At 46.5% G+C, this 14,470-nt stretch overlaps 2 protein-coding genes across 5 annotated transcripts in view; both read right to left on the bottom strand.

Moving 5' to 3' along the window:
- LOC141921590 (TOG array regulator of axonemal microtubules protein 2-like) overlaps positions 1-434 on the bottom strand; it is a 42,544-nt gene extending 42,110 nt beyond the window's left edge. The window contains 1 exon segment of the mRNA XM_074820513.1: positions 254-434. The gene's annotated coding sequence lies outside the window, so the exon portion shown is untranslated.
- A 4,821-nt stretch (positions 435-5,255) lies between these two features.
- LOC141921689 (TOG array regulator of axonemal microtubules protein 2-like) lies at positions 5,256-13,636 on the bottom strand. 4 transcript variants are annotated; one of them, XM_074820608.1, is made up of 7 exons: positions 13,395-13,635; positions 9,666-9,771; positions 9,319-9,507; positions 8,849-9,084; positions 7,460-7,618; positions 6,467-6,584; positions 5,256-5,531 (listed from the first exon to the last, which is right to left on the bottom strand). In XM_074820608.1, exons 4-7 carry the CDS (start codon positions 9,016-9,018, stop codon positions 5,409-5,411), a joined length of 570 nt encoding a protein of 189 aa, XP_074676709.1. In that variant the 5' UTR covers positions 9,019-9,084; positions 9,319-9,507; positions 9,666-9,771; positions 13,395-13,635; the 3' UTR covers positions 5,256-5,408. The 4 variants fall into 4 exon arrangements, with proteins under 4 accessions (XP_074676709.1, XP_074676711.1, XP_074676710.1 ...); XM_074820610.1 differs by lacking the exon at positions 9,319-9,507 and having other exon boundaries at positions 13,395-13,636; XM_074820609.1 differs by lacking the exon at positions 13,395-13,635 and having other exon boundaries at positions 9,666-9,798.
- Positions 13,637-14,470: the final 834 nt, after the last annotated feature.

The following is a 14,470-nucleotide window of genomic DNA, read 5'->3' as shown; positions in this document are numbered from 1 at the left end:
CACAGCCACCAATCCCTGGCATTACCCTGCCTACTGAAGTTCCTGTGTACGAAACTGCTCAAGTCAGGTGGTGTTAAAACAACATAAAAATACATTCAAGCTATGTGTTTTCAGCATTCTGTCAAAACCATGGCCATAAATTCCAAATGCCGGAGGAAGATCGCTGTTGACATAATGGGGGAAACATAACTCCACCCCAGCAGCTGCTCTCCCCATGGCTGTATGAGCACGGCAGTAGAGGCACGTCTCTCACCGTGGCCGCTGCTGTTGGGCCCAGCGCAGCACACTGGAGTGGTTCCCGCTGAACTCAGCGCTGCCGCTGCAGCAGGAGCATCGTTTCACATATTTGACAACAAAGAGCTGTAACGCCACTCTGGACTTGCTCCAACAACAACTGAAAAAATGAGGGATATAATAGTTTGCTCATTTTTAATACAAATGTACAGGGATTTAAGGGGGGGGGGGGCACTGGGCTAACAATACTGGAAACTGGTTGGTGTAACCCCTATGTCTAGCACTTTCTACCAGTCTGTAAGATTTTTTCTGTAGAAAGGGATAGATAAGATTTTATGACACATCCATGAGTAATTCTGAGCCACAACTCAAACCACAAGCCAAATACTTCAAATGTGCCACCCATTGGGAAAGGAGGGAGAAAAGCAGTTGAAAAAAACTGCTGTTGTAGATAAATTGCCTACATTTATAGTGTTGCTGAGGTACCTATAGCACTTGCAGCACCTCAGAAAGCCTGAGGCTACAGCATAACCCTTATTTAGGGATGCCAGCTACCCAGAAACTATCCACCATGCTCACATCAGCAAATGCACATCCCACAGGACTAGTGGAGATGTAGACAGCGTTATAGTTCGCAGGGCATATGAGGGTAAAGGAGGTTTATGCTTAGCCCTTCAGGTTAGGGCTATAGCAAAACGTGACACTTTTCAGCTTCAGTCCCTGCAGTTCGTTTCCTTACCAGTTTGGTTGCTTTCACTTCGAAACTCTATAGGAATTTGTTTTCACCTTCTGACTGACTTGCAGAAAACAGACTCTACAACTCGAATAGAGTTATAAGGCAGGTATGTTTACTCCGGTGCCGGGGTGCAAGGGGATTTCTCCACAAAGCTTGCACACCCACCGCACATTTTACCAAAAACTTATAGAGTGTGGATACACATATTCACTGGATTACATAACACAAACATACACATGCATGAGTAAGGCTGGGTTAGTTCGAAAGGCTGATGTCAACAGTTTATGTTCTCTTTGCACCTGTGCACTCCCTCCTGGGGGGCGTCTTCGGGGATCTTTGGGAGGAAGGCTCGTAGTCTTTCTCACCTTGTTTCTTCCCCGGAGCATGCGCAGATTCTCTTAGCCAATTTCTTGAACAACAAAAATGTTTTTCAGCTGGTTTACTCATCCTATCTTATTTAAGGGAACCAATGAAACTTCTACAACCCGTATATGGCTACCTTTACTCATTACCGAGGCCCAACTAGTTAGAGCACACCTGTTCCTCAAGGACAAAGCCATGATATTTTGCTGAACACTGCAGTTCTGGGTAGATTTTCACAGTAAACTGCTTTGCTTTGATGGACACAGTAGTCCTTGGTAAAATTCCACAGAACAGTCTGGGCAAGCAGGCTTCTTAGCAATATTAAAAAAATACTATAATATTCTAACTTCCTAGAAGTAAATAAGTTGCTAAGCAGTTTTCTATAAGTAAATAAGTCTTAAAACAAGTAATCATTTCTCTGTATCAGTAGGAAAGAGCTGAGCTTCAGTAACAAGTACAAGCTGTGCTCCAATGCCTCCTCCACTGATAAAAATTAATGTGAACTGAAATACCAACATACAGAAGGTGTGTATGAAGGCCTTTTATTTTTAAAATGTTCATTTTCATCAATCATGAATACACAGTAATAGAAAAAGAGACAAAAAAGCTGGACAGACAACAGGAAGAGTACAACACTGCTGTATCTGCTTCTCTCTATCTACCTCTGTTTTGCCCAGCCCTGAGGAGCATCAAGACCTTCCTGGCTTTTCCTTATTCATTAGACACTGTCCCCTAACTAGCAGAGGCCGAGGCCTTTGAGAGGGATACCACCTTCTAAAACCCTTCCTCCACCAAGTGCTGTCATGAAGAATAAATCAAATCATCAAGGAGTGACAAGAGAAGTGTGCAAGGCACACACCTCAAGGCCATGAAAGGCAAGCAGAGAGGAGCTGTTACAATACAAAAACATGCAAGGTAGAAAAACCTGCAGCTTCAGCATCTCCATATTGAGAAACCTCTGTTGCAGTGGAAGACTTCTGCACCGCTGCGTGCTGAGGCCAACACCTGAAACAAAACTCTCAAAAAAAGAGTGCTTCAGTTTCCTTAAAGGACATGTGTTTTCTGAACAAAGCTCATGAAAGAAAACAGGAAAGGAAATGACAACTTTACACTTGAAAGCATAAAAACACAGGAATACTGAGGTCAGGGAAACTTATGACAGTAATACTTTGGACTTGTAATTAATTATATTGCAATTTACCTCTAATGAGCCCAGAGCAGTTTGCATTGCCACAAATGCAAATGAAGGAGCTGGCTGGGGTGCTCGCCAAGCCGCTTTCCATCATTTACCAGCAGTCCTGGCTGACTGGGGAGGTCCCGACAGATTGGAAACTGGCCAATGTGACGCCCATATACAAGAAGGGTCAGAAGGATGATCCAGGAAATTACAGGCCTGTCAGCTTCATGTCGGTGCCCGGGAAGCTGATGGAGCAGCTCATCCTGAGTACCATCACACAACACATGCGGGACAACCAGATGATCAGGCCCAGTCAGCATGGGTTTATGAAAGGCAGGTCCTGCTTGACAAACCTGATCTCCTTCTACGACAGGGTGATCTGCTAATTGGGTGAGGGAAAGGCTGTGGATGTAGTTTACCTCCACTTCAGTAAGGCCTTTGACACCTTTTCCCACAGCATTCTCCTGGCAAAACTGGCTGCTCGAGGCTTGGATGATCGCACGCTTTGCTGGGTAAAAAACTGGCTGGATGGCCGGGCCCAAAGAGTTGTGGTGAACAGAGTTAAATCCAGTTGGCGGCCGGTCATGAGTGGTGCTGCACTTGGGCCACAACAACCCCCAGCAGCGCTACAGGCTTGGGGAGGAGTGGCTGGAGAGCTGCCAGTCAGAGAGGGACCTGGGGGTGTTGATTGACAGCCGGCTGAACATGAGCCAGCAGTGTGCCCAGGTGGCCAAGAAGGCCAGTGGCATCCTGGCTTGTGTCAGAAATAGCGTGGCCAGCAGGGACAGGGAAGGGATCTTACCCCTGGACTCGGCACTGGTGAGGCCGCACCTTGATGACTGTGTTCAGTTTTGGGCCCCTCACTACAAAAAGGACATTGAATCACTCGAGCGTGTCCAGAGAAGGGCAACGAAGCTGGTGCAGGGTCTGGAGCACATGTCGTACGAGGAGCGGCTGAGGGAACTGGGGTTGTTTAGTCTGGAGATGAGGAGGCTGAGGGGAGACCTCATCGCCCTCTACAGCTACCTGAAAGGAGGTTGCAGAGAGCTGGGGATGAGCCTCTTTAACCAAGTAATGAGTGATAGGACAAGAGGTAACGGCCTCAAGTTGCACCAGGGAAGGTTCAGACTGGATATTGCGAAGTATTTCTTTACATAACAGGTAGTCAGGCATTGGAATGGGCTGCCCAGGTCCCCATCCCTGGAGGTGTTCAAGAGGCAGGTTGACATAGCACTTAGGGATATGGTGTAGTTGGGATCTGTCAGTGCTAGGTTAATGGTTGGACTAGATGATCTTCAAGGTCCCTTCCAACCTAGATGATTCTGTGATCTCCTTGCTGACGGAGTGTGGCTGCCGTGGCCTCGCAGGCCACTTGCCAACTTTGAAAAAATTGCAATTGTTGGGAAGCTGTTAATAAGGTTTGTATAATCATGCACACATCATACGGAGTTAATAAATTTGCTGTAAAAATATGCTGAATGACTGAATTAGTATATGGTGATTTTAACCCATATTGTGCTACTGCTAATTTTGCCTCCTTAATTATTTTCCAATCTCAGGCCTCCCACTCATTGCTGTGTGGGGTTACTATTACCAGAAACACCATTGGTCCCAGCTCTTTAAACTGCCCCTCAACTCCCTGCCATCAGTGTGCTGGATTACCATTACCATCTGCGCCTCCCAGTGCCCCCCCTCCTATGCTAGCCGATGATGGCAGGGGTCCAATTGCCCCCTGACCACACGCCACCCCCCCATCATGAAAAAAGAGGTTCATAGGAAGAGGGGGTGGCGGCGGTGCCGTAGGAATAGGCTGAGCTGATTCCTTCATTCGCATTTCAAGTTGCTCTAGTTTTCTCGTTAGTGCTCACAAGTGTGGATCTTGTGAACCATAACAAGATTGTTCATGCACCAATCGGGGTGATGGAGGCGAGGATGGGGGCAGGGGTGGGTCGGCGCCTTCCTCTGGCAAGGCAGCATGCGCACGGGATCGGGTGGGAGGCAGCGGGAGCGGGGTGCTCAGGTGATTGTTCCCTTGAGCTTGAAAGGGGGGAATCAAGCGGTGGTGAATCTGTTGATTTTTGCTCTTGACTTTCCTGCCGCACGGGTGCTGCGCATGAAGCTTCCCCGCCCCTCCTTTTAGGAGCCGCCTTGGGGAACAGGGATCCCGCGAACGTCACAGCAGTAGTGGAATCCTGAGCGCCAGCGCTTTCTGCCTCTGCTGACAAGGCAGCGAAAGCAGAGGCGGGGGTCTGCCGTTCTGCTTTCAGTTCTGTCAGAGTCTCTAGGATCAATCTCCACACGGTGGAGAATTTCCCACTGTCTTTAGAGCCTGAGCTAATGTCGTCCCACAGTGCCGCGCCGATCTTTTCCCAAGTAGCTAATTCAAAGGCTGCGCTCACTGAGGGGATTAATCCATGCTGCCGAGCCCATGACAGCAACTTCCTCAGGTTTCCCTCCTCATAAGATGCTCCTCTCTCAGAGACTATGTTGGAGGAGCTTAACCACTGCCACTTCTTCTCTGCTTAGCCTGGACCCCATCTCCTCCCCAGCCGCTCACCTGATCAGGGCGAGATTCCCGACGATTGCGCGTGCGTCTTCCCAGGCGCCGGGGCAGCGCCTGCTACGGCTGCTTCTGCCCCCTCTGGGCCGTCTTCTCTTGCTCGGGCGAGCACCGATGGGAGGGTCCCTGTTCGGGCACCACTTGCTGACGCGAAGTCCCAGACCCAACTTATATAACCAATGTGATCGAGTTAATGTCACTTTATTAAAGGACACACAGCCATTTATACAATAGCATAAAGTAGACATGTTGCTATTTTATCGCTCTATAGGCAATTTCCAGCCATTCCACATCTCTCCATCGGCTTCCTGGAGCACAACCAAGTCCTCACCCGACATTCAGGCCCAAAACGTTCCAGAGGTTCTTCGCCACATGCTGAGGCTGAGTGGCAGCGTGGTCCTCTTCCTAGACTTCCTGGGGGCCTTCACAGATGGAAGGTCACATTTATGGTCTTCTCTGCCCTACATATATATAAAAACCCATGAATTTATAGAAGATAAAACAAGAAATTACTTGTTTAAAACACAAGTTATAACCAGGACCACTGCTACCAAGAAAGGCTTAGGAAAACACTTCGTAACTTAGACAGGGAGACAGGTCAGAGATTCGGTGATGTCTACTATTTGTTTTCAATAACCCAAGGCTTTGGTGCTACCATAATGGGCAGCCATGTAAAATCCTGAATTCATGAGTCTTGAGCACAAATGGGAATAATGCGAACTGGTGGGGAACAAGCCTCCGGAAAGGGAATAGCGAGAAACTTTTGGACTGTCTGGAGGGTGGCCCATTGCGTTGCAAGCGGATTTGGTTCTCACTCACTCTCCCTGTTCCTGCACAAAGACACATTCCTTTCTCGAATGTGAATGGAGAGGAATGGAAAAAAAAAGGGATGATTTTCCACTGGATGCTGAATTCACAAAGCTTCTTCCAGCTCCACAGTGCGTGACAGCAGGGCAGTGTTGCCAGAATACAGACAATAGATGTACTAACTCTGATTGCCTTGTGCATCTTTTGTATATTTGGAAATTTTCTTGGCACTACTACTTCTTTGTTGCTAAGACTCTATTAGCTTATCAGAAGCACTATTCTCACTTCCTTGCTTCATTTGGGGAGGGTGTAGTGTTGGTTTTTTTATGCTTGAAGGTAAAACCATTTTCTCCTTCTTCCCTTTCCTGTTTGTGGCTGACATTCAAAATACACCCACTTTATTTCTAATGATACTACTTCCTTCACTGTCTGCAGATAAACAGGCTGAGGATCAACAGTTCATTCCCAGGAGCAAAATGATTCAGTGGAAGAAGAGTGAGATTGGTATATTTAGATTAGGTATATTTAATCTCATATTAGCAATGTCAGCACTTACATAAAGGAGACATTTCTCCTGCCAAGCACTTACTTTCTGCTTAAGTCTTGCCATAACATCTATCAAGTCACGTGAGGGGACGGACTGTTTCAAATACGTATCAAAATTTTTATGACTCATCAATACAGTCAGCATCTTCCGTCCATAAGACCTAACACAGGAAAGAGAGAAATGAATACAGACTATTACTGTCTTTTCTCCCTTGGGAATAAACAAAGGAAACGTGTTAAGAGAATAAGCTGGTATTTTAAATTCATCATTGTGCAATACCTTCATGAGAAGGTTATTACCTATTCAGCAAAGAGAGATTATTTGCCTTCACTTGGAGTCACTGCACAATGCTGCCAGCTGACCACAAGAGGAAAGAGGAGAACATAGGGCAACAGGAAAATTCAATTTCACTCTGAAATTGTAATTTATCTTCCTTTAACTGGCAGAAAAGCCAGGGCAAATCACCTCATGCTTACTATTTATTATTCTATACTACATGTATGCACACAGGCAACTGGTTGCTCATGTGTTCTTGCCATCTATTAATGGGAATTTAACAATCAAAATAAGGTTTTTAGTTTGGTTTTGCTACTATGAAACTACACCTATCTTAAAGAAGAAATTTGGAGGTCATTCAGCCACAAGATGACAACATCATACAATGATTGGCAAGAACAATTTGTGACTATCATCGGTAACTAAATCTGCAGAAAGGGGGTAGAAAGACTGAATACGTTGGTTAAAGACAGCTGGAATTTTTCTAGGACAGTCTTAACCTTATCAGAAATAAATGCTTGGGGTCCTTCAGCGATGAACATCAGCCAACGCTTCAGCTTTGCATTGTGCACATAAGACCAAGCAAAATTGTTTGACTGAGTAATCTGAGCTCAGCTGATCTGCATAAAGAATCATTCGAGTCACAGGAATTTGGCAATGGTCCTCCTTGCTGGACAACCTCATCTTATCCAGTACAGTCATTTCCTGACAGATATCAAACAGTTTTCATATTTTAGGAGGTGAAATGAAGATCATCACCTTGTGTCCGGGTGACAGTCCTGAGCAAACCTCACCACTGTGCACACCAGCAGCTCAGTCCTGTCACGTGCACCCGACAGGAGCTTCCCAGCTCCAATTCGCTCCACCGCAGTCAGTAGGTGTTTGGCCGCACACCTCCGCACCAAGACGTTGCAGTGCCTGGAAACAAGAGACCAGACAGTGGAGCAGAGGAAATAGGAGGGCCAGAAGCACAGGCCTCAGCCATAGCATGCTCCCCCTCATTGCTGGGGGAAGGAGCCGTGTGTTCTCCCTGCAATTTTAGCCACCTGTAGAAGATCCTGTCCTCAGATAAAACCAAAATTGGCATTGTACAGAGGGACTACCTGCAAGGAAGAGGGAGGAATTCAATCTCCCTGGACTATCTGATACTCAATTTCTTTCCCAAAATTAACTCTGACAAAGAGGGAAATGAAAGATAATTCATGCTGACTCGTCAGAGGGCTCCCACTACACAGACAGAGCTGCAGCAGGATTGAAGCTTATTCCACCTGTTTATCTCCAAAATCTGAAGACCCTTGAAAAAAAAAAAATGGGGCTGAAAACCCTGTGGGGTATGAAGCTGCAGAATATCCAGCAATGCAGCCAGTTTGTTCTTTCAGGCTTGGCAAGAGGTACATTTGAGTGTTCTACCCTTTTCAAAAGGATAGCAGTCGTTTTAGCCAGGTTGTCCTTTCTAGAGGGTGCGTGTCTGAAACTATCAAGCACAGCACGAATATTTTAAAGCAGCATTTGCTTCAGCTGTCCCATGGGAGTCGGCCTGTGAAGGCGCCTGTAAAGTGACTCACCATCTCAAGGCTAACATGCAGCATGAATCTGTATAGAAAGTGGAGCTCTAAGGGCACCACAGTCAGACAGACTCCTCTCATCAGGAGCTGCGCCTGCTGTGCAAACTGTGCCGCACCCAGCAGGTTCTCCCTGATCTGCTCCGTGTCCCAGCAATTAGCCTCCTCACTTCTCAAGTTAATTGCATAATGATGATGCATGGGTTTTCCCAGTGCCTCTGTGGTTAGCGTTGTGAAATATCAAAGGGTGCTCACTGCTGGAATTGCCACTGTCCCTCTTCCCGCAAAGCCACAGGCTATGTCACCGCCCTTTACAGGGACTTTCACTTCCCCATCATTCACCACGTCTAGGCAGTGTTGACTGAGGAAAAATAGGCTCTAGTAGGACAGAAGTAGATGTCAAGAAGAAAGGAGCAAGGTTGATCAGAGAATCTAAGTGCTGAGTTCACAGAAGATGCAGGAGAAAGGACCCTTCCCTCCCATCATTCCCCTTCTGCCTCCCATCCCTTCCCCTTCTGCCTCCCATCCCTTCCCTCTGCCCACACAATTTAAGGGGAAGGATATCACTAAGAGAAGAACAACATACTGGACTCCACTAGCCATGAGAGCAGTCATTGCTCGTGCAGCAGTCACACTCTTCACCATGATATCCAGGGATTGGTCGGCTGCTTTCTGAATGAACTTGCTGGAGTCCCCCATCCTCTGGAGCAAGACCTGAGCAATCCCATCCACCTCATGGTCCATGTGCTTCTTCATGGTCCTGAAGAGCTCTCCAAGAGTGCTGATGGCAAATTGAGACACCTTCGAGCGGAGGTTGTTCACCTGGGCAAGTCATGAAGGGAAATGTAAGAATCACCTTGTAAAGAAAATATGTTCCCCTAGACAAAGGTCCCAGGAAGCAACAAGACTTCTTGCTGTGTACAGCTGGAACATAAGAGCATGGTAAGCGCAGAAGACCACAAGCACAGAAACACGCTTACTCTGATAGCAACTTCTTCTCTGGCCTCAGGACCACTTCTAAAATACAGATATCAGGAAACACTGGAAAATAAATACCTGCAGTCAATCCCCCAGGATGCTGAGGAGGAGGCAGTGGGAGGAAGCTGGGAGGCAAAAGCTGCCGTGTTTAATTACAGCTTGGGCAGAGACCTGGGCTGTTGCAAATCACCTGATCAGTGTCTCAGACTCTGCATTTGTATATGGCATAGCTCAAAGAGGAGAGAGACAGATGTCCAGTGGATATAGCTGTATGTACAGACAGATCATAGAGATAGGTGACATAACTATTAGAAAAATGAGTAATGAAGGCAGACACTGAGCACACATGTAGATGAACAAGCACACATCTACTCTACAACCCATGTACGAGGTACAAGGGATGCAACTGAACACAACATTCTTACCTCTTTGGTAACTGCCAAGGAAACAGCATGAAGCTTAGAAAGAAGGACTTCTGAGTGGCAGACAGCCAGGCATCTGATGCTGAAGAGTCCCTTTGCCTTCTGCTCCCTGAAAGGCAATTACCAAAAAGATTGATTTTTCTCACCACCCAAGAACGAGGCAGCACCCTCTGAAATTACCAGAGTGTCAGCTCAAACAAACAAAGGGAGGTGCTTCTCATACAGCACTTAATTCAGTCGTGGAACTCGTTGCCACAGGATGCTGTGGCAGTCAAAAGCACACATAAATCCAAGAGGCAAATAGATGCTTTCAGAGGGGATGGGTTAATTTGTGACCGTTAAACAAGACAGCCTTTCTGAAATCCCTGGCACATGAAGTCCCGATGTTGCTGCTTCCTAGAAGCTGGCAGACTACGCTGTGTTTCTGCTGCTTGCACCCTCCCTGTACCCCTTCCCTGAGATACAGTCCCATCTGGCTGTTACTGGGGCATTTTCCCTCTCCGCCATCCCCAGAGGGCAGTTCAGGAGTGAGAGTCTGCACTGCCACTCCAGAGATGAGTCTGCACTCTGCAATCTAGTCCACACGCCGTACACACACACCTGCCCCACCCCATCCCATCCCACAAAAAAAAGGCAGTATGTCCTAAAAGATTGCACACCTGGGCAAGAAGAGCCAAAATGCTGGATTTTCCCTGCTTAAAATAACACCCACAACACAGGTTTTATTTTGTGTACTGCAAATCCTAAAGGAGTTGTCTGCGCCAATATTCCTTTTATTCTTAATTCTTTTAGTTTTTTCCCAATGTTTTAATATACTGATGTATCATCATGTCTTCTATTAATGGATGCCCTAAAGGCATACCTTGGGAATATGGCTTCCCATAGAACATTTCAAAAGGTGAAAGTCCTGTCTCTGAATTTGGCATAGTCCTAATATGAAGTAAGGCTAAGGGTAAGCATTTAATCCATGAGTATTTGGTTTCTATCATTAGTTTAGGTAACTGTTGTTTCAAGGTCTGATTCATTTGTTCTACCCGTCCAGAACTTTGTGGATGCCACGGAGTGTGATATTCCCAAGTGATGCCCAGAGGCTCTGTAATTAACTTTATGATCTTAGATGTAAAATGAGTACCTTGATCTAAATCGAATACTTTTACAATTCCAAACTGTGGTATAATTTGCTCCAATAAATTTGGTGCTAGGAAAGGCTTCTACCCAGTAAGTTAATTGATTTACCGTTACCAGTAAATAGTTGTATTTCCCAACTTTCGATAGTTCTGTGAAATCTATTTGGATCCTTTCATTCACTGCAGAAATTATTCTGCTGGTAGAAATACATGACATACTTTTAGTTTTCTCAAACATATTCATTTTAGGATCACATTCATTAACATTTTTGTCACCAGGTAAAAGATCAGAGTGCCTGCTTTTTATCCATGATGTGCCATTAATGGTATGCACTGCACAGCCATCAAGATCTTTCTTATTGTTTGTGGCTTGAATTCTTAACTGGTTTTCATTAATCTCTTTTACACTGTACCCATCACCCAGAAGTTTCACTTCAATTCTGGTCTGGTTTGCAGAGTCTTCTGCAATTCTCCCTGTATCCCTATTGTCTAGAAGGATCCATTTCCCATTCACCACAGTGGCCCCCAATTTCTCAATCTCTGTTAACCAGATCTTTTCCTTGAGTATTAATCATTCCCCTTTCTTCCCAGATTTTTCCGAAGGTGTGAACCACCCCAAAGGCATTATTTAGAATCGGTATATACAGTGCCTTTCGAGTCTTTGAAAATTTCAAGAGCTCGATATAAAGCACATAGTTCACATGCTCGAGCTGACCATGCAGGACTGGGAGGGCCTGATTCTTTAACCACCAACTTGGTTCCATCAACTACTGCATACCCCGATTTTCATTTCCCATCTACAACCCTAGAGGATCCATCTATAAACAACTTTTTGCCTTCAGATAATTCAGTTTCTTCTAGATCAGGTCTTACTTTCGTTTGTAATTCCATTACTTCAAGACGATTGTGACTTAATTCACCCCTAGGATCCCCATATAAAAACTGAGCAGGGTTTTGAGCACCGGTTACCCTCAGTTCCAATCCTGGTGCTTCCATTAAGATAGTCTCATACTTCAATAGCCGACTATCAGTGAGCCATTTCTCAGCCTTTTGCTGCAGTACCCCACGCACATCATGAAGGGAAAACACTGTGATAATAGCTCCAAAAGTTACCCTTCATGCCTCTTCAATTAGTAAGACTGCTGCCACTAAAGACTGTAGGCATGCTGGCCAGCCCCTGCTTACGGCATCTAATAATTTTGAAAAATATCCAACTGGTTTCTTACTTCCAGCCCAATCTTGGGTCAGAACCCCATAAGCAGTTTGATCTGAGGTAGTTACAAACAACTGAAAAGGCCTTTTAACGCCCATCAAACTTAACACTGGAGGCTCAGCCAGCGTTTTACTTTCTGAAACCTATTCTCCTCTCTTCTAACACGCACCTCCTGCGCTTCCCTTAACAATTCCTGTAGACCCCGCTCTTGCCAATCATCGAATTCTTCAAACTTCTTTCTAATATCTCCCCACAATTCGGCCGCGAATCGAGTTTTTAACAAAGCCTCCCCCACCGGGGATGCAGGGTCTACTCCCGAATACATCTGTGAAGTTTTTTGCTCGCTCGCCACTTTATTCCCCGGCCGGGCTCCTCCAGCAGCGCGCTCAGACCGGAGCGCTCGGCGCAGCCCCCGCGGGGGTGCAGCCGCGGCCGGGCCCCCTCCCTGCGGTGCCGCGGGGGGGCCGCGTCCTGGTGCGGGGTCGTGCCGCGGTCCTAGGGGCCGCCCGCCGCCGCCAGCCCCTCCCCAAACCTCTGCCCCACTATTTTCTAATTGTTTTTCTCGGTTACGGGTTCGGCTGCTGGTGGAGGGGAAGGAGCGCTAGGTTTCGGTTCCTCATCCTCTGAGCTTCCCTCATAAGGAGGAGGAGGATTTTCTAAAGGTTGCCATTCTTTACCTTTAGAAGTTTTCTTATCTGCATTCTTATTTTTCAATAGTAGGGTTTTTGATATTGTCCGGGAACCTTTCCACATGTGTGCATAGTCACATTCCTCTTGGTTGTAGGGTTTTTTATTACTTACATATAAATTTAATGCCTGACATGCCCAATCGCCAGTAGTTCCAAATTTGGGCCAAAATAAATGATCAGATCTGATAGGTTCTTTGGTCCATTCGACCACACAGTATTGAATAATTTTTTTACTTTTTCCTTTTGTTTCAGACCAATTAGACCGATTTTTTAACATACCGCCCAGGGGACTGTCCTGGGGAATGGCGGGTAAATCGCTCCCTTTCTTGGAACCTCTCCGTGGGTTCCCCGAGCCGCGGGATTTACTCCCTTTCTGGCCCAGACTAGTCACCCTGGTTCCGTATCACCCTGGGATAAAACTAGTCCCGTATCAACCCTGGGATAAAACCTATCCCGAATCTCCTGCCGGCAACCCTGGGACAAAACTAATCCCGTATCGACCCTGGGATAAAACCTATCCCGAATCCCTTGCCTGAGTCCTTCCAAACTTCTCCTTTCGCTTCACCCTGTCACCAGCCAAGCTCCTCGCGGAACTCTGGAACCGCGGCTAGAAGGGCTCCGCACTCGCTTCGTGACACTGTCACGTCTCAGTCACACCGCACTCACTCAGGCAGAAAACCCTCCCGCACCAGGCGTCACTCACAGTCCGAGGTCTTCGCCTGGATCCTTCGCGGGGAAATCTCCGGGAGCTTCTTCTGGGATCTCGCTTCTCTTTTGCGTGTTCTTATTGCCCTTTGTTCGTGATACTGCCGGTCCGAGGGAGCACCGGAGTCCAGGGGACACCTAAAAGGTGGGGCGCCTCCCCTGAAAACCAACACTCCACGGGTTCCGCAGTGTCACGCCGGGGTCACCAAATTGTTATAAATGCAGAAGCAGAACCAGAAAATAGTTTTATAAATTGAAATAAGAACGAACAAAAAAAAAAAAAAAAAAAAAAAAAAAAGGCTTGGTACGCCGGGGAGCCGGGGGAAGCGTTTCCCGCTCCACACCAACGCACACTAGGTGGAGCTGTGCCACCCCTCTTATAGTCTACCCTCATGCATATTCACAAAATGGGCGTAATTCTCCCCAAAAAGTTTCCACCTCCTAGCTGCGCAAGCGCAATAGAGTTTCTCGAACCTTCCCCAGTCCGCACACGCGCAGCAGAGCCTCTCGAACGTTCCCGGGTCTTTCTGGTGTTGCTGGGGGCTTCTGGCAGGGGTCCCTCCAGTACTTTTCCACTTGCGCAATGGCAGTCCATAGGAGTCTGTGTTTACAGAGGGGAAAAAAAAAACCCTCCAAACCATTTTAACAACAAAACCACGGTAAATCCCCTTTAACTTATATACATTGCAAAATACCAGTAGCACACCTGCTCCTCATATTAAAGTCACTATATTTTTTAACACGAATCACCACCATATTCTTCACAGCTGGCATGCAAAAGCAGGAGCATATCCTCTAATGAGACCAGTTTAATTATCCATTTTATTACTCTTACATCTATTCCACTAAAGTCCCTGTACTATTCTTAGTGCTGTATTAACCTTGAAATACAACAGTTACCACTGCTCTGAATTTATTCCCATAAATTCCCATATTATATCATCTAATTCCACAGGCATTTAAATCCTTAGAGTGCCCAAGTGTCCACATGCTGATGCCTGCTAAACACAGGGGCTGTCTTGCATCTGACCTGTTGCTCAGAGCCCCACACTGTAGTACACGGAGGGCCCCGTG

Source organism: Strix aluco, chromosome 3, assembly GCF_031877795.1.
Source record: "Strix aluco isolate bStrAlu1 chromosome 3, bStrAlu1.hap1, whole genome shotgun sequence".
Lineage (NCBI taxonomy): Eukaryota > Metazoa > Chordata > Aves > Strigiformes > Strigidae > Strix > Strix aluco.
Note: the sequence above shows the minus strand (reverse complement) of the source record. Positions and strands in the feature narration are given on the sequence as shown.

What these genes read in the sequence shown, in the direction of transcription:
- LOC141921689 (XM_074820610.1), bottom strand. Translation starts at nt 9,018, where the DNA reads ATGAAGAAGCACATGGACCATGAGGTGGATGGGATTGCTCAGGTCTTG. An exon ending in CTCATGGCTAGTGGAGTCCA is followed by an intron (nt 7,619 to 8,848) that starts GTATGTTGTTCT and finishes TCTTGTTTCCAG; the next exon opens with GCACTGCAACGTCTTGGTGC. An exon ending in TGGCAAGACTTAAGCAGAAA is followed by an intron (nt 5,532 to 6,466) that starts GTAAGTGCTTGG and finishes ATATATATGTAG; the next exon opens with GGCAGAGAAGACCATAAATG.